At 42.3% G+C, this 19,808-nt stretch overlaps 1 protein-coding gene across 2 annotated transcripts in view; it reads left to right on the forward strand.

Moving 5' to 3' along the window:
* Positions 1–853: 853 nt before the first annotated feature.
* The window catches only part of nadka (NAD kinase a), a 33,256-nt gene continuing 14,301 nt past the window's right edge, over positions 854–19,808 (forward strand). Inside the window, exons 1-3 of one of the 2 annotated variants that reach the window (XM_055931743.1) lie at positions 854–1,119; positions 6,270–6,431; positions 11,982–12,065. In XM_055931743.1, the coding sequence (XP_055787718.1) occupies positions 6,283–6,431; positions 11,982–12,065 (233 nt within the window). In that variant the 5' untranslated portion in view covers positions 854–1,119; positions 6,270–6,282. The remainder of the gene's footprint in view (positions 1,120–6,269; positions 6,432–11,981; positions 12,066–19,808) is intronic. The other variant, XM_055931742.1, reaches the window with a different exon arrangement.

The following is a 19,808-nucleotide window of genomic DNA, read 5'->3' on the forward strand; positions in this document are numbered from 1 at the left end:
AGGCGAGGCAATTTTATCAGGTACACAGGTCAGTAAAGGATGGGATGTAGGAGAGAGGAACTGACTTGCCTAGTTAAATAAAGGTTAAAAAAATAAATGTTTTACCTTATCTGGCAAAGGTAAGTTATCCCGTGAGAGCGTTTGTTCCTAAAATACTTTGGTGTTTTAGGTGTCAGATTTATGGACATGTTGCAGCACTATGTAGGAGGGAGAATCCTTGATGTGAGAAGTGTGCAGGAGGGCATGAAACAAAGAAATGTGTAGTGTCGGTGGAGAAAGTTGTGGGGGTGCCTATGGGGCTTGAGATGGGAGGTGTCCGGTGAGAGAAAGGCAGGTTGAGGTTGCTAGGGTCAGAGTAGCAGGGAAGAGAGTGTTAAAAGAAGATGGGTACAGGGTGAGGGATCCTGAGAGGATTCCTGTGAGTAGGCAGAGAGTTATGGGAAGAATATGTTTTTCAGTAAGGTAGGTTTATTGGCATTCATAGCTATGGTTGTCAATTGCATTGCAGAAGTGGATCGAAAGTCACAGAAAATAGAGGTTGTGGTGGCCGTGGCAGAGAAATGCTTGGGATTGCGAGGTTTTACTTCAGAACAGTTGCAGGGGGTGTCGAGTGGTCTGGAGTAGGATTAGATAAGGTAAAAAGTGGAATGAGGTGTTTTTGTATATTATTTTTTAGAAAGGGCTAATAGTTGGCAGGGTAACTTTTCCTTTTCCCCAATTGTATAGTACCGTATCACAAATAATTTAATATAGGTAGGCCGTGAATGGCCTCACACTCCAGTACAGTAGGTGGCGGTGTATGCAACTTAAATTTGATGCGATCAGCCAACACTATCCCGAAGAAGAAGTCACAGGCTGCTGCGGGGATACAGCTGGAAACTATTGAACGTCAGACAGTTTTCTGCCAGGAAGCAGAAGACCGTATATGTAGCCAGGCAAGTCAAAGACCGTATAAGTGAAGAAGAGGCAGTTCGAGGGAACAGTAATGGAGAAGCTTTGATCCAACGTTTTTCATGCCACTTCGATACAAAGTGATTTTCATAGCAGGTTAAGCGAGCCTTTTCGGCAGTGTGGCCCCAATTCTTCGTGTCAAATCATAACGGCGTGTTACCTCAAACGGTGAGCTACCTTGAAGGCGTTGATGTAAAGTAGCTAGCTAGCCGAGTTTGCTTGCTAGCCATCAGACACGCTAGCTAGCGTTTAAAAGTTAGCTTGGACAGCTAGTACGGATTTCTCTGTTGAAGCTGGTTAGTTAGCTACCTTTTTAGCCTGACAGATTTGCTATCAGATAGCTCACTAGATAGTTAGCTTGATAACTAGTTAGGTAGCATGCTTAGCTAGGTACTTGTTGTGTTGCTGTTAATTGAACTAACGTTTAGGTAAATACAGTAGGTTGAAAGCCGACGCCGAAAACAGTGGTTGCTCGACCTACGTCGAGGAAGGAGAGCATTGTTTTGTAATCGACAATGAAATATTCTTATGGTTACTGTTGAATTTGTTGGCACCTTAATTCATGCACATTTTCTCAGAAAAAGTAACTGTGTCAACACTGTCTGCTCAGTCAAAAACGTGTAAACTTGGAACCAATCAGTACTCCTGTACGCACCTCTCATGATGAAGGCAGCCAATGGCCTGCTTCTACTCAACTAAAATGTAAATACAGCCTCACATTCGGATCACTATTTCATGTCTGTGTTTTGGGTCAGAGAGACTAACTAACTTTAGCTCCCAAAGACTGAATGACGTAAGATAAATATTAGTTTGGGTGCACTTGAAATATGCAGTATGCTATACGAATGGTCTTGATGTGCCTGCTTAGGATGCTAGTGTTTCATGAGCTATTTCTCAGTGAATTCAATTTAAATTAACTAGTTGCAGACTTAAACATTCAATCATAATTTTCATATAAATCCAACCAAAATAATGTAGATAGAAAGATTGTATGTTAGAATGGAGGTTTAAAAACGACAGCTGCATATGTATATTAGCCAATACATATGGCATAACATACGCGTACCTTGCAATGCGAACTAATCTAAAAACAGTTGTACAATGCGCTCTGCAATTAAATGACCAGAGTTTGATTTCTAAACCAGATTATTTCTCAAATAGAAACTGCCCAATACTAGGGCTGGGAATTGCCAAGTTAGCTCACGATATAAACTCAGCAAAAAAATAAAGAACCGTCCTCCCACTGTCAACTGCGTTTAATTTCAGCAAACTTAACATGTGTAAATATTTGTATGAACATGATTCAACAACTGAGACATAAACTGAACAAGTTCCACAGACATGTGACTAACAGAAATGGAATGTGTCCCTGAACAAAGGGGAGCGGGGGTCAAAATCAAAAGTAAGTCAGAATCTGGTGTGGCCACCAGCTGCATTAAGTACTGCAGTGCATCTCCTCCTCATGGACTGCACCTTATTTGCCAGTTCTTGCTGTGAGATGCTACCCCATTCTTCCATCAAGGCACCTGCAAGTTCCAGACATTTCTTGGGGGGAATGGCCCTAGCCCTCACCCTCCGATTGAACAGGTCCCAGAGGTGCTCAATGGGATTGAGATCCGGGCTTGTCGCTGGCCATGGCAGAACACTGACATTCCTGTCTTGCAGGAAATCACACACAGAATGAGCAGTATGGCTGGTGGCATTGTCATGCTGGAGGGTCATGTCAGGATGAGCCTGCAGGATGGGTACCACATGAGTGAGGAGGATGTCTTCCCTGTAACACACAGCGTTGAGATTATTCAGTGACACACCGCTCCAGACCATGATGGACCCTCCACTTCCAAATCGATCCCGCTACAGAGTACAGGCCTCTGTGTAATGCTAATTTCTTCAACGATAAACGCGAATCCGACCATCACCCCTGGTGAGACAAAACCGTGACTCGTCAGTGAAGAGCACTTTTTGCCAGTCCTGTCTGGTCCAGCGATGGTGGGTGTGTGCCCATAGGCGACGTTGTTGCCGGTGATGTCTGAGGACCTGCCTTACAACAGGCCTACAAGCCCTGAGTCCAGCCTATCGCGGACAGTCTGAGCACTGATTGAGGGATTGTGCATTCCTGGTCTAACTCGGGCAGTGTGATATTTGGATGTACCGATCCTGTGCAGGTGTTGTTACACGTGGTCTGCCACTGCGAGGAGGATCAGCTCTCCGTCCTGTTTCCCTGTAGCGCTGTCTTAGGCGTCTCACAGTACGGACATGGCAATTTATTGCCCTGTCCACATCTGCAGTCCTCATGCCTCCTTGCAGCATGCCTAAGGCACGTTCACGCAGATAAGCAGGGCATCTTTTTCTTTTTGGTGTTTTTCAGAGTCTGTAGAAAGGCCTCTTTAGTGTCCTAAATCTTCATAACTGTAACCTTAATTGCCTACCGTCCGTAAGCTGTTAGTGTCTTAACGACCGTTCCACAGTTGCTTGTTCATTAATTGTTTATGGTTCATTGACCAAGCATGGGAAACAGTATTTTAACCCTTTACAATGAAGATCTGTGAAGTTATTTGGAATTTTACGAATTATCTTTAAAAGACAGGGTCCTGACAAAGGTCTGTTTCCTTTTTCCTGAGTTTATTATCAAGATACTTAGTTGAAGTTGGAAGTTTACATACACCTTAGCCAAATACATTTAATCTCAGTTTTTCACAATTCCTGACATTTAATCTGACAAAAATTCCCTGTTTTAGGTCAGTTATGATCACCACTTTATTTTAAGAATGTGAAATGTCAGAATAAGAGTGATTTTATTTAAGCTTTTATTTCTTTCATCACATTCCCAGTGGGTCAGAAGTTTACATACTAATTGAGTGTATCTGGTAGCATTGCCTTTACATTGTTTAACTTGGGTCAAGGTTTTTCAGGTAGCCTTCCAGAAGCTTCCCACAATAAGTTGGGTGAATTTTGGCCCATTCCTCCTGACAGAGACATGTTTTTCATAATGTACGTTTTATGCATATACATTCGAACAAAGAACACAACCACAAATAGTGTTTCACCATTTATTTAATATGTAGACATAGCAAAGGTGTCTCAGGCAGCATTTGAAATATCTAAATATAGTGTAATATACCAATCAATGTATATCAAGTGCGGTGGAGGGCACAATCTTAGATGGTAATGCTCTCATTTCTGGATTGCAACACTATGTCAAAAGCCTGGGTCTCTGATGGAGGCTGTAGAACTGTCATCAATGCGTGCTTCAGTATTACCCACTTATCTCTAGGAGAATTTGTGTGCCCAGGCCCCATAGGCATATTGAAATGATCCCAACCTGGTCACTGATGTAGAGAGAGACAAGTGCCTTAGCAGAATGCAATCTAAAGCTTGTGTGGTCCAAAGACGACAACTCTACCATCTATGGCAAAAGCCTGGAGGGACAATAGAATTCTTACCACTGCATGTAACAATAGTAGAATCTGTTTGTCACGTGTCAGACTGATTCTATATTGAATTTGAGGTGCTCAAAAACAAGCTTGTGTATCTTTAGTTGGTGTTCTTCAACTTCAAAATGCACTATGCTGTGTAAGACAAAACCCACAAAGAAAGACAACAGGAAAATACATACGTGGTCCCAATATCTAAAGAGGGAGGGCAGTGCTAGTTCAAACTGCAGTAGGATGGTTCTCCTCACAGGTGAATGAATCAGCCCATGCTTGGTGAATAGCACTTGGTTGATCTCTGGGAGCAGGACACAGGACACAGGAGAGCTGGATAGATCATGTGAGACAAGAATAATTCAAATAAATCACCACAGCAAAGGAATGTAGTTAGTGAGCTTAAATGTACATCCTGACAGTCTGAGGCAGGGTGCTCTGCAATCATCCTCCAACTATTGACTGGGATCATGTGGCATATCTTGTCATTATGAATTTAATTAGTGTGTCCTGACTTGATGACTGTATTAGCTTTACAATACTTGTCCTATAGATTTTTGTAGTCTTAAATTATTACTTGGAATAAACTGATAGCTAAAATGCTCCTTGTCCCGGAATGACATACTAGCTAGTGATAAAGCTATTTTCTCCTGCTAGTTAGCAACAGATCTACTTGTTGTAATTAGCTAGCTAACTAGCAAGATAGCTACTTTACTAAGGTTGTTTGGAGTCATTTTACAGCTTGCATTGATGGTATAATGATTCTGTTACTACAACTAAATAAAATACTTTACCTGATAGAGCAGTTTGTCGAACGGAGATCTCGAGCTGTCACCAACTGTCTACTGCCTTTGGTATGGATCATATCATTGGCAGACGTATTTAGCAACAATAGTACCATGGATAGTACAGGTGTTGTGATTGGTTTACAGTGTAGTACTCGGCAGTGTTTGCCTGTCCAGCTAGCAAACATAAAATGTAGGTATTTAGGAAAAATTTGGAAGAATTGACATTGCCAACCAACAAATGTGTTCAGAAGAAATAAATATACACTATGTATAAACCAGCTCCATCGACAGTGATCATCTCAAAAACTAAAGCCAATGGCTTGTACGGCCCACCACCTAAACATTGGCTAGATTAATTGCCATACAAGCGGGGTTTAATAACCTTGCCGTAGTAGGCTCCATGACAAGAGATGCACTAGTACTAACCACGTTACTTGTCATACCAGCAGTGGTTAGACTATTTTGGAAAAGCAAGCTAGCTAACTTAGCTGTAACAGGTAGCTAGCAAGGTAGCTATATCTCGCTATTAGTACTGCAGTAGCTAGCTAGCAAGAAAACAATGTGTTGACTGGCTTGCAATCACATTTCACTTTATATGTAACTAGCTAGCTATTTAGCTAACGTAATGCTGAAAGAATGATCAACGCAATATGATATGTAGCTAGTAATACTTCATGGGTAATGTAATCTGCACAGTCGGTGTTCCTATGCAATTTCTTGAGCCTCCATACATACATACATACAGATACAAGTCCAAGGTGTTTTCAAAGTTTGTCATATCCCACTGACTAGCTAGATACTTTGTATGCTAAATGTTGCACATACATGCTATAACGTTACCAAAAAGACAACATGCTTAAGTTTATCTTGCATGAGTACTAGGTACGCTGACCTTGCGTTCTAAGCTAGCGCCTGTATCATTTGGCGTTTGTCAACAGTAGCCCAAAGCTGAAGCTTAGACTCATATCATATAAGGTTAAACTCTGGGCTATGTAAACCGTAAAAGAGTCACACTTTTGAAGGCAACCTGTTACCCTGCCTTGTTGACTGTGTAGACCTGACGCCTCCATTTTTGTCCCCTCTTGGCCTGTGTGTTTCCTATCAGACTGTGATTTGAGATGGAAACTGGAGAGCAGGTTGGAGTGGAGGCTGTCCCCTACTGCTGTTCTGACTTCGATAGTGGGGAGACCCCCGCCCGTGGCCTGGCCATCCGCACCAGAAAGACCCGCAGCTTGAGCACCTCATCTGCCACTGCTTGCGACTACAGGTACCGTATTATCACCCCGTTTTCACTTCACCGTGTGGAATACTGAAATAAACGATGGAACAATCAAATTTAAAGTCACTCTTGGTTTTCTCACTACCCTATTTTTTTGTTATTCACATTGCCTTTTTCATTTTCAATGTGTATGCGCAAATTGTATATGCACACTTCTGGGATTGCCAGGTTTCTCCCCAAAGAATGTAACTGTGGCACTGCGCCACCCTGTGGATTGGCTGCGCCACTATGTAATTAAGAAAATATATATATATAAAAATGCAACATGTAAATTGTTGGTCCCGTGTTTAATAAGATGAAATTAATGACCCCAGAAGTGTTCCATACGCACAAAAAGCTTATTTCTCCAAATTTGTGCACATTTGTTTACATCCCTGTTAGTAAAAATGTTTCCTTTGCCAAGGTAATCCATCCACCTGGCAGGTGAAGAAGCTGATTAAACAGCATGGTCATTACACAGGTGCACCTTGTGCTGGGGACAATAAAAGGCCATTCTAAAATGTGCAGTTATGTTACACAACACGATGCCACAGATATTTCAACTTGAGGGAGCGTGTAATTGGCATTCTGACAGCAGGAACGTCCACCAGAGCTGTTGCCAGAGAATTTGTTACTTTCTCTACCCTAAGCTGCCTCGAACGTTGTTTTAAAGAATTTGACAGTACGTCCAACCGGCCTCACAACCGTAGACCACGCCACCCCAGGACCTCCACATCCGGCTGCTTCACCTGTGGGATCGTCTGAGACCAGCCACTCGGACAGCTGATGAAACTGAGGAGTGTTTCTGTCTGTTGTAAAGCCCTTTTGTGGGGGAAAAACTCATTCGGATTGGCTGGGCCTTGCTCCCCAGTGGGTGGGCCTATGCCCACCCATGGCTGCACTGCTGCCTAGTCATGTGATATCCATATATTAGGGCCTAATGAATTTTAAATTGACTGATTTCCTTATATAAACTGTAACTCTGTGAAATTGTTGCGTTTAAATTTTTGGGGTTTTGTGCACAATTTTGTACTTTTCATTTTAGGCCAGGCACCACATCCAAATAGGGTAAAAAATAAATGCTCTAGAATGCACAAAATAGCAGATACAGGCAGTTAATAACTTTTAGCCCCCCCCTGTGCCGTACTCAGCAGCATCACTATCTTGTTGGAGAATCCTGCATGCTACAACCATGATTATGAACATCTGGTGTTGGCAAAACTGTGTTTTAGCAACTGAGAATGAGGCATCTGTCATATGGTAGTGAGTATGACAGTTGAATCAACATAAGAGATTTTCTGGTGCGCAATGCTTTTCAGATAACACACAGACTCATAAATTGTCACTTTCACACTTAATTTATTCCGTCTTGGTAGGCCTAAATGTGCTAGCCTCTCTTTTGCAGTGTGGTTTGAGGTTGACAGAGAGCACATATACGCAGCCCATTACGACATGTCCGTGGTTTGAAATTGCACCATCTCAAATGTGAAATACTGTACAGTCCCTCAGATAACCAGAGCAGAGGTTTCCAGGAAACGACACATCAAGTGTATTTCCCCACGGTGGACGATGCAGGGAGTGGAGGGAGTGTGTGTGATGGCAACTACCAGCTGAGCCCTCCGTGAATTATCATCGTCTTAAGCATCACACACACAAACACCGTGTGTTTGTCTGCAGCCTGTAGTGTAGTAACAGATAGCGAACCTTCAGAACCAGACAGCTAATAGGATTTGCTAACCTGAGTCACGTGACCTGACTGACCAGAGGGCCTTCAGAGGGGAAGAGAGGCAGTCCTCTTATCCAGCGCCATCAGAGCAGGTGAACTCATTTAGCCCAATTGGAAATGGCCATTCACCCCTAATACAATTTAAGTACTGGCATTTTAATGAATTTGAGAAAATATGAGTTCAGGATTTTTCCACTGCTGCACTCTTGAGGCTGGCTTACTATCTATATTTGAGAACTTAGAAGATAAAAGGTCACTGTGTGTGAAACGGAATGTTTCTTTGGTTGCAGCCTAATGTATTATGTTCCTGTTTCATTATTCGCTGTTGCAGTATTTCCAAAGCTGAGGTTGGACATTAAAGTTTTAATCAGTGTTTGAGATGAATAGTATTTCTCAATTGGTTAAGCTTAGACATTTCAGATGGGTGATGAGGGTGTTGCATAATATCATATTTAATTTGACTTCCTTCCAAAATAATGTGTATTACCAGTCCTAGAAATTAATCATACCTGTATCTGAAGACATGTTCCAACGTCTCCAGAAAATTGCCCCCCCTTTAACAACACAACATGGCAGTAGAATTGTCAAAATACAATAGAGCGGCAATTATTTTGCAACCTCTCATTGTAAATGAGAGGATGTTGGAAATGTAGGCATAGCCTATGCAGCATGGGTACATTATTGTTTCATAACAAACTAACAGACCCAGGTCTTAGTATGCATTCTTCTCATGGTTTGAGGTTTCATAAATTATTTTGAAAGGGTATCCTGAGGTGTCTCGACACATTTACACTACCGTTCAAAAGTTAACACCTACTCATTCAAGAGTTTTTCTTTTCTACATTGCAGAATAATAGTGAGGACATCAAAACTTTGACGTAACACACGGAATCATGTAGTAACCAAAAAAGTGTTCAACAAATCAAAATATATTTGAGGTTCTTCAAATAGCCACCCTTTGTCTAAATGACAGCTTTGCTCACTCTTGGCATTCTCTCAACCAGCTTCATGGGGTAGTCACCTGGAATGCTTTTCAATTGACAGGTGTGCCTTAAGTTAATTTGTGGAATGCCTTAATGCGTTTGATCCAGTCAGTTGTTGTGACAAGGTAAGGTGGGGGGGGGGGGTATTTGGTAAAAGAACAAGTCCATATTATGGCAAGAACAGTTCAAATAAGCAAAGAGAAACGACAGTCCATCATTACTTTAAGACAAGAAGGTCAGTCATACGGAACATTTCAAGAACTTTGAAAGTTTCAAGTGCTGTTGCAAAAACCATGAAGCGCTATGATGAAACTGGATTTCATGAGGACCGCCATAGGAAAGGAAGACCCAGAGTTAACTCTGCTGCAGAGGATAAGTTAGTTACCAACCTCAGAAATTTCAGCCCAAATAAATGCTTCAGAGTTCAAGTAACGGACACATCTCAACATCAACTGTTCAGAGGAGACTGCATGAATCAGGCCTTCATGGTCGAATTGATGCGATGAAACCACTACAAAAGGACACTAAAAAGAAGACTTTGCTTTGGCCAAGAAACACAAGCAATGGACATTAGACCGGAATAAATTTTTCAAAATTTTAGATTTTTGTTTTCAACCGCTATGTCTTTGTGAGACGCGAGAGGTGTTTGTGTCTGAACGGATGATCTCCTCATGTGTATTTCCCACCGTAAAGCATGGAGGAGGTGTTATGGTGTGGGGGTGCTTTGCTGGTGACACTGATTTATCTGTGATTTATTTAGAATTCAAGGCACGCAACCAGCATGGCTACCACAGCATTCTGCAGCGATACGCCATCCCGTCTGGTTTGCGCTTAATGGGACTATCATTTATTTTCCAGGCTTTGTAAGGGCTATTTGACCAAGAAGGAGAGTGATGAGTGCTGCATCATATGACCTGGCCTCCACAATCACCAGACCTCAACCCAATTTAGATGTTTTGGGATGAGTTGGACCACAGAGTGAAGGAAAAGCAGCCAAGAAGTGCTCAGCGTATGTGGGAACTCCTTCAAGAATTTTTAAATATAAAAGCTTCACATATTCAAAAGTTTTACTTGAACCCTAAATGGTTCTCAAGTAGATTACTAAGAAAAGCTCATCCATTGTTTAAAAATTGCCTTTTTGCCTTTGTACAGATTACCATGTCTCATTTTCGATTAATTGAAAATTATATACTTTGAAAAAAGTCTCTTTTTCAAACAAGCTTTGCAGACCTGGCTATAATTTCAATTTCATCCCCCTGAAAAGATAGAACAAACCCAGCAAAAAAAGAAACGTTCCTTTGTCAGGACCCTGTCTTTCAAAGATAATTCGTAAAAATCCAAATAACTTCACAGATCTTCATTGTAAAGGGTTTAAACACTGTTTCCCATGCTTGTTCAATGAACCATAAACAATTAATTAACATGCACCTGTCGAACTAACATGCACCTGTCGAACAGCTTACAGACGGTAGGCAATTAAGGTTAGTTATGAAAACTTAGGACACTAAAGAGGTCTTTCTACGGACTCTGGAAAAACACCAAGAAAGATGCCCAGGGTCCCTGCTGATCTGCGTGAACGTGCCTTAGGCATCCTGCATGGAGGCGTGAGGAGATGTGGCCTGTGCAATAAATTGCAATGTCCGTACTGTGAGACGCCTAAGACAGCGCTACAGGGAGACAGGACGGACAGCTGATCGTCCTCGCAGTGGCAGACCACGTGTACCAACACCTGCACAGGATCGGTACATCCAAATATCACACCTGCGGTACAGGATGGCAACAACTGCCGAGTTACACCAGGAATGCACAATCCCTCCATCAGTGCTCTGACTGTCGGCAATAGACTGAGAGAGGCTGGACTGAGGGCTTGTAGGCCTGTTGTAAGGCAGGTCCTCAGACATCACCGACAACAACGTTCTCTATGGGCACACATCCACCATTGCTGGACCAGACAGGACTGGAAAAAAGTGCTCTTCAACTGTCAAGTTGTCCTTGATGTCCTTTGTTTTAAATGTATTATATATAAATTTTCTTTGCATTGTTTGCTGTTTTCTTCTGTCTCTTCCTATTTTCTCTGTAGTTAATTCTCTTGGTTGTTGGTGCATTGGGGGGTTCTTGTGGGTGGGGAAGGTATTTTTTTAATTCTTCTTCTTGGTGGGGGGGCTGTGGGAGGGGTCTTGAATGGTTGAGGGACAGCTATTGGGGAACTGTGGGGGGATCTTGGAGGGTTAGGGTTCAAGTTTTTTGGCCTGGTGGGAGATCTGTCAACGTGCCCTTGAGCAGGGCATTGACCCTGGATGCTTCTGTGTATCGCTCTGAATGGGAGTCTGTTGGATGACTGGTATGGTGTAGTTGTTGAGCAGCTTCACTGTAAGTATATTGTATGTTTCGGATAATCATTATATACAAAAAAAATTTAACTCCCAAGACTGTTGGAAACGCATTCCAGGTGAAGCTGGTTTAGAGAATGCCACGAGTGTGCAAAGCTGTCATCAAGGCAAAGGGTGGTTATTTTGAAGAATATATTTTTGTTTGGCACTTTTTTGGGACTACATGATTCCATATGTGCTATTTCATAGTTTTGATGGATTCACTATTCTACAATGTAAAAAATAAAGACAACCTTGAATGGGTAGGTGTTCTAAAACTTTTGACTGGTAGTGTATAGCTATTACTTTCTGACATTTAAAAAAAAAAAAAAAAAAAAAATTGCTATTTTCACCTAAACACAGGGGAGGAACCAGAAGGGTTTGATTTGAGAAAGACCAGACTACTGGAATTATTTTCATTTTGGTTATCAGTATAAGAATAATCACTTGCCTGTTTCTCTTTGTCATTCAAATGTTTCAGGAGAAATCAGTCTCTACATGGACCAAGTCCCGTGACCACTTTTGGACCGAAAGCATGTATGCTGCAGAATCCACACGCAGTCATGTAAGTCCCTAACAACAACTGAAGTTTTTAAATTACACATGGTGCTTGTGATTCTTACCAACTGTGGGGTGGGAAGAGTCACTTATTTTCCACACAGTTAATTAGAATGTATTGAGTATGTATAACATAATTGAATCCAAACCATAACTCAATATACATTTCCTGAGGTAAGAAACTTGGATCACTTTCACTGAGGGCCAAAATAGTGTGAATCTCCCCATTGTAGGGAATGACTCCTAAATGATATTTGGACTCAAGTGGAAACCTTTTTCATTTGTAATTACACTGAACCAGTCAGTCAACATGGACTGTTCACCTGCATCCAATAAGTAAAGTCTTCTCCATTCCATTGGGGTCAAGCTAGGCTTTGTTTGCCTGGTTAAGGTTATACTCTGCCGCTTTCCCATGCTGAAGATGGATCTATGACAGAACAGAGAGCCGGTGAAGTGATTAGCCCGCTTCTGTATACACCTGGCCCTTCTTTGGACACTGTTAACAAACCTCCAAACGAGCTTCAATGCCATGCAACACTCCTTCCGTGGTCTCCAACTGCTCTTAAATGCTAGTAAAACTAAATGCATGCTCTTCAAAAGATCGCTGCCCGCACCTGCTCGCCCGACTAGTATCACTACCCTGGACGGTTCTGACCTAGAATATGTGTACAACTATAAATACCTAGGTGTCTGGCTAGACTGTAACTCTCCTTCCAGACTCACATTAAGCATCTGCAATCCAAAATTAAATCTAGAATCGGCTTCCTACTTCGCAACAAAGCTTCCTTAATTCATGCTGCCAAACATACCCTCGTAAAACTGACTATCCTACCGATCCTTGACTTCGGCGATGTCATTTACAAAATAGCCTCTAACACTCTACTCAGCATATTGGATGTAGTCTATCACGGTGCCATCTGTTCTGTCACCAAAGCCCCATATACTACCCACCACTGTGACCTGTATGCTCTCGTTGGCTGGTCTTCGCTACATATTCGTCGCCAAACCCACTGGCTCCAGGTCATCTAAGTCTTTGCTAGGTAAAGCTCCGCCTTATCTCAGCTCACTGGTCACCATAGCAACACCCACCCATGCACATGCTCCAGCAGGTATATTGAACTGGTCATCCTCAAAGCCAACATGTCCTTTGGCTGCCTTTCCTTCCAGTTCTCTGCTGCCAATGATTGGAACGAGTTGCAAAATCACTGCAGTTGGAGACTTATATCTCCCTCTCTAACTTTAAGCATCAGCTGTCAGAGCAGCTTACCGATCACTGTACCTGTACACAGCCTATCTGTAAATAGCCCATCCAACCAACTACCTACCTCATCCCCATATTTGTTTTTCTGCTCTTTTGCACACCAGTATTTCTACTTGCACATCCTCATCTGCACATATCACTCCAGTGTAATTCGCTAAATTGTAATTACTTCGCCACTATTGGCCTATTTATTGCCTTACCTCCTTACTTCATTTGCACACACTGTATACAGATTTTTCTATTGGGTTATTGACTGTACGTTTGTTTACCCCATGTGTAACTCTGTTTTTGTCGCACTGCTTTGCTTTATCTTGGCTAGGTCACAGTTGTAAATGAGAACTTGTTCTCAACTGGCCTACCTGTTTAAATAAAGGTGAAATAAAAAAAAATCTGCGGCCGTATCCATTAAGCGTCTCAAAAGCTCCTATGAATCCTGCTAAAACCTGTTAGAAGACAAAAAAACTGCGAGCTCAGTCGGTTTTAGGATGATGTTAAAGGTTCAATGCAGCTGTTTTTATTTCAATATTACATATTTTCTGGGTAACAATTAAGTACCTTACTGTGATTAATTGAAAACAATGTTCAAAAGAAGCAAAAATAGCTTCTTAGGAAAGAGCAATTTCTCAAGCAAGGATTTGTCTAGGACTGTTTGGGAGTGGTCTGAGTGGGGAGGGCAAACTGAAAACTAGGTCTTACTGGCAGAGATGTGTAGAAGTCTCTTATTGGTCTATTACCTAATTTATCGCCTGGTGATGTCACCAGACAGGAAAACTCCTTCCCACCACAACAGGCTGAAATGTGTTATTTTTTTATTTATTTTATTTAACCAGGTAGGCTAGTTGAGAACAAGTTCTCATTTACAACTGCGACCTGGCCAAGAATAAAGCAAAGCAGTGCGACAAACAACAACACAGAGTTGCACATGGAATAGACAAGCGTACAGTCAACACAGAGAGAAAAAAAGACTATATACAGTGTGTGCAAATGGCGTTAGGAGGTAGGCAATAAATGGCCATAGTAGCGAAGTAATTACATTTTAGCAGATTAATACGAGTGATAAATGAGCAGATGATGATGTGCAAGTAGAGATACTGGTGTGCAAAAGAGCAGAAAAGTAAATAAAAACAATATGGGGATGAGGTAGGTAGATTGGGTGGGCTATTTACAGATGCACTATGTACAGCTGCAGCGATTGGTTAGCTGCCCAGATAGCTGATGTTTAAAGTTAGTGAGGGAAATGTACGTCTCCAGCTTCAGCAATTTTTGCAATTCGTTCCAGTCACTGGCAGCAGTGAACTGAAAGGAAAGGCAGCCAAAGGAGGTGTTGGTTTTGGGGATGACCAGTGAGATATACCTGCTGGAGCGCGTGCTACGGGTGGGTGTTATCGTGACCAGTGAGCTGAGATGAGGCGGAGCTTTACCTAGGAAAGGCTTTTTGATGACCTGGAGCCAGTGGGTCTGGTGACGAATATGTAGCGAGGGCAAGCCGACTAGAGCATACAGGTCGCAGTGGTGGGTGGTATAAGGGGTTTGGTAACAAAACAGATGGCACTGTGATAGACTACATCCAGTTTGCTGAGTAGAGTATTGGAGGCTATTTTGTAGATGACATCGCCGAAGTCGAGGATCCGTAGGATAGTCAGTTTTACGAGGGTAAGTTTGGCGGCGTGAGTGAAGGAGGCTTCGTTGTGAAGTAGAAAGCCGATTCTAGATTTTAATTTTGGATTTGAGATGTTTAATATGAGTCTGGAAGGAGAGTTTACAGTCTAGCCAGACACCTAGGTATTTGCGGTTGTCCACATACTCTAGGTCAGAACCGTCCAGGGTAGTGATGCTAGTCGGGCGGGCGGGTGCCGGCAGCGAACGGTTGAAAAGCATGCATTTGGTTTTACTAGCGTTTAAGAACAGTTGGAGGCCACGGAAGGAGTGTTGTATGGCATTGAAGCTCTTTTGGAGGTTAGGGCCAGATGTATATTCAAACAGCTCTTAAACAAAGGGCATATATCATTGTTTTCACAGTATTATTTCAACCTCATAGTGTGGAAATATACACTGAACAAAAAATATAAACACAACATTTAAAGTGTCGGTCCCATGTTTCATGAGCTGAAATAAAACAACCCAGAAATGTTCCATACGCACAAAGCCTTTTTCTCTCCAATTTTGTGCACAAATTTGTTTGCATCCCTGTTAGTGAGCTTTCCTCCTTTGCCAAGAGATTCCATCCACCTGACAGGTGTGGCTTATCAATAAGCTGATTAAACGGCATGATCATTACACTGGTGCAATGATCAGGACACAATAAAAGGCCACTAAAATGTACTGTTTTTTTTCACACAACACAATGCCACAGGTGTCTCAAGCTTTGAGGGAGCGTGCAGTTGGCATACTGACTGTTGGATTGTCCACCAAAACTGTTGCCGGATTGAATGTTAATTTCTCTACCATTAGCTGCCACCAATGTTTTAGAGAATTTGGCAGTATCTTCAACAGGCCTCACACAGACCACGTGTATGGTGTCGTCTGAGCCAATGGTTTGCTCATGTCAACATTGTGAACAGAGTGCCTCATGGTGGGGTTATGGGCAGGCATAAGCTACGGACACAATTGCATTTTATTGATGGCAATTTGAATGCACAGAGATATACTGTGACGAGGTCCTGATACCCTTTTTTAAAATTTAGTTTTCTGTTACCAAAAGACATGTGTTCCAAGTCATGTGAAATCCATAGATTAGGGCCTAATGAATTTATTTAAATTGACTGATTTCCCGGTAAGAACTTTAACTCAGTAAAATCTTTAAAACGGTTGTTTATTTTTGGTGTGTGTGTGTACAGTTGAAGTCGGAAGTTGACATGCACTTAGATTGGAGTCATTAAAAATCATTTTTCAACCACTCCACAAATTTCTTGTTAACTATAGTTCTGGCAAGTCGGTTAGGACATCTACTTTGCATGACACAAGTCATTATTCCAACAATTGTTTACAGACAGATTATTTAACTTATAATTCACTGTATCACAATTCCAGTGGGTCAGAAGTTCACATACACTAAGTTGACTGTGCCTTTAAACAACTTGGAAAATTCCAGCAAATGATGTTATTGCTTTAGAACAGGGGTGTCAAACTCATTCCACGGAGGGCCTAGTGTCTGCAGGTTTTTGGTTTTTCCTTTCAATAAAGCCCTAGACAACCAGGTGTGGGGAGTTCCTAACTAATTAGTGATGTTAATTCATCAATCAAGTACAAGGGTGGAGCGAAAACCCGCAGACACTCGGCCCTCCGTGGAATGAGTTTGACACCTGTGCTTTAGAAGCTTCTGATTGGCTAATTTACATAATTTGAGTCAATTGGAGGTGAAACTGTGGATGTATTTCAAGGCCTACCTTCAAACTCAGTGCCTCTTTGCTTGATATCATGGGAAAATCAAAAATCAGCCAAGACATCAGAAAAAACAATTGTAGACCTCCACAAGTCTGGTTCATCCTTGGGAACAATTTCCAAACACCTGAAGGTACCACGTTCATCTGTACAAACAATAGCCGTCATACCGCTCAGGAAGGAGACGCGTTCTGTCTCCTGGTGCGAAAAGTGCAAATCAATCCCAGAACAACAGCAAAGGACCTTGTGAAGATGCTGGAGGAAATGGGTACAAAAGTATCTATATCCACAGTAAAACAAGTCCTATATCGACATAACCTGAAAGGCCGCTCAGCAAGGAAGAAGCCACTGCTCAAAAAAAAAAGCCAGACTACGGTTTGAAACTGCACATGGGGACAAAGATTGTACTTTTTGCACAATGGTCTGATGAAACTTAAACAGAACCGTTTGTCCATAATGACCGTCGTTCTGTTTGGAGGAAAAAGAGGGAAGTTAAAGCTTGGTCGCAAATGGGTCTTCCAAATGGACAATGACCCCAAACATACTTCCAAAATTGTGGCAAAATGGCTTAAGGAGAACAAAGTCAAGGTATTGGAGTGGCCATCACAAAGCCCTGACCTCAATCCTATAGAAAGTTTGTGGGCAGAACTGAAAAAGCTTGTGCGAGCAAAGAGGCCTACAAACCTGACTCAATTACACCAGCTCTTGTCAGGAGGAATGGGCCAAAATTCACCCAACTTATTGTTGGAGGCTTGTGGAAGGCTACCCAAAACGTTTGACCCAAGTTAAACAATTTAAAGGCATTGCTACCAAATAATAATGGAGTTTATGTAAACTTCTGACCCACTGGGAATGTGATGAAATAAATATATAAAAGCTGAAATCAGTCTCTATTATTCTGACATTTCACGTTCTTAAAATTAAGTGGTGATCCTAACTGACTTAATACAGGACATTTTTACTTGGATTAAATGTGAGGAATTGTGAAACTGAGTTTAACAGTGCCTTCATAAAGTATTCAGACCCCTTGACTTTTCCCACATTTTGTTAGGTTACAGCCTTATTCTAAAATGGATGAAATTATTTTTTCCCTTAAGCGACACACAATACCACATAATGACAAAGCAAAAGGTTTTTTGAAATGTTTGCTATTTTTTACAAAATAGTAAACTGAAATTACGTTTACATAGGTATTCAGATCCCTTACTCAGTACTTTGTTGAAGCGTATTTGGCAGTGATTACACCCTCGACTCTTCCTTGGTTATAACACCACAAGCTTGGCACTCCTGTATTTGGGGAGTTTCTCCCGTTCTTCACTGCAGATCCTCTCAAGCTCTGTCAGGTTGGATGGGGAGCGTCGCTATTCAGCTATTTTCTGGTCTCAGATGTTCGATCGGGTTCAAGTCCGTCCCCTGGCTGGGTCACTCAAGGATATTCAGAGACTTGTCCCGAAGCCACTCCTGCGTTGTCTTGGCTGTGTGCTTAGGGTTGTTCTCTTGTTGGAAGGTGAACCTTCGCCCCAGTCTGAGGTCCTGAGAGCTCTGTAGTAGGTTTTCAACAAGGATCTCTCTGTACTTTGTTCCGTTCATCTTTCCCTCGATCCTGACCAGTCTCCTAGTCCCTGCCGCTGAAAAACATCCCCACAGCATGATTCTGCCACCACCATGCTTCACCATAGGGATGGTTTAAGGTTCCCTCCAGACGTGACGCTTGGCATTCAAGCCAAAGAGTTCAATCTTGGTTTCATCAGACCAGAGAATCTTGTTTCTCATGGTAAGTCTTTAGGTGCCTTTTGGCAAACTCTAAGCGGGCTGTCATGTGTTTTTTTTTTTTACTGAGGAGTGGCTTCCGTCTAGCCACTACCATAAAGGCCTGATTGTGCTGCAGAGTGTGTCAAGAGCTGCAGAGATGGCTGTCATTCTGGAAGGTTCTCCCATCTCCACAGAGGAGCTCTGTCGGTGTGACCATCGGGTTCTTTGTCACCTCCCTGACCAAGGCCCTTCTCCCACAATTGCTAAGTTTGGCCGGGCGGCCAGCTCTAGGAAGAGTCTTGGTGGTTCAAAACGTATTCCATTTAAGAATGATGGAGGCCACTGTGTTCTTGGGGACCTTCAATGCTGCGGAAACGTTTTGAATACCCTTCCCCAGATCTATGCCTCGACACAATCCTGTCTCGGCGCTCTACGGACAGTTCCTTCGACCTCATGGCTTGGTTTTTGCTCTGACATGCACTGTCAACTGATCTTATATAGACAGGTGTGTGTGTGCCTTTCCAAATCATGTCCAATCAGTTGAATTTACCACAAGTGGACTCCTATCAAGTTGTAATAACATCTCAAGGATGATCAATGGAAACAGGATACACTTGAGCTTAATTTCGAGTCTCATAGCAAAGGGTCAGTTTTTTTTTTTTTACATTTGCAAAAATTTCTAAACCTGTTTTTGCTTTGTCATTATTGGGTATTGTGTGTAGATTGCTGAGGATTAAAAAAACAAAACAAACATTTTAGAATAATGCTGTAACGTAGCAATGTGGAAAAAGTCAAGGGGTCGGAATACTTTCCGAAGGCACTGTATACCGAAGTATGTGGAAAACCCTTCAAATTAGCGGATTCGGCCACACCCGTTGCTGACAAGTTTTTAGAATCGATTACACAGCCATAAAATCTCCATTGGCAGTAGAATAGCCTTACTGAAGAGCTCAGTGACTTTCAACGTGGCATCCTATACCATTCCAACAAGTCAGTTCATCAAATTTCTGCCCTGTTAGAGCTTCCCCGTTCAACTGTAAGTGCTGTTATTGTGAATTGGAAATGTTGTTGCCCCTAGACATCTCAGCTGCAACGTGGCTGGCCACACAGGCTCGAAGAATGGGACCACAGTGCTGAAGCAGTGCTAAAAATCCTCTGTCCTCGGTTGCAACACTCACTACCAAGTTCCATGCAAGGTTCATACAGAAATGTTTTGTCAAGATCGGTGTAGAAGATCTTGACTGGCCTGCACAGAGCCCTGACCTCAACAGAGCCCTGACCTCAACTCCATCGAACACATTTGGGATGAACTGGAAGGTCGACTGCAAGCCAGGCTGAATCGTCCCGACCTCACTA

The sequence above is a fragment of the Salvelinus fontinalis genome, chromosome 8 (assembly GCF_029448725.1).
Source record: "Salvelinus fontinalis isolate EN_2023a chromosome 8, ASM2944872v1, whole genome shotgun sequence".
Taxonomy (NCBI): domain Eukaryota; kingdom Metazoa; phylum Chordata; class Actinopteri; order Salmoniformes; family Salmonidae; genus Salvelinus; species Salvelinus fontinalis.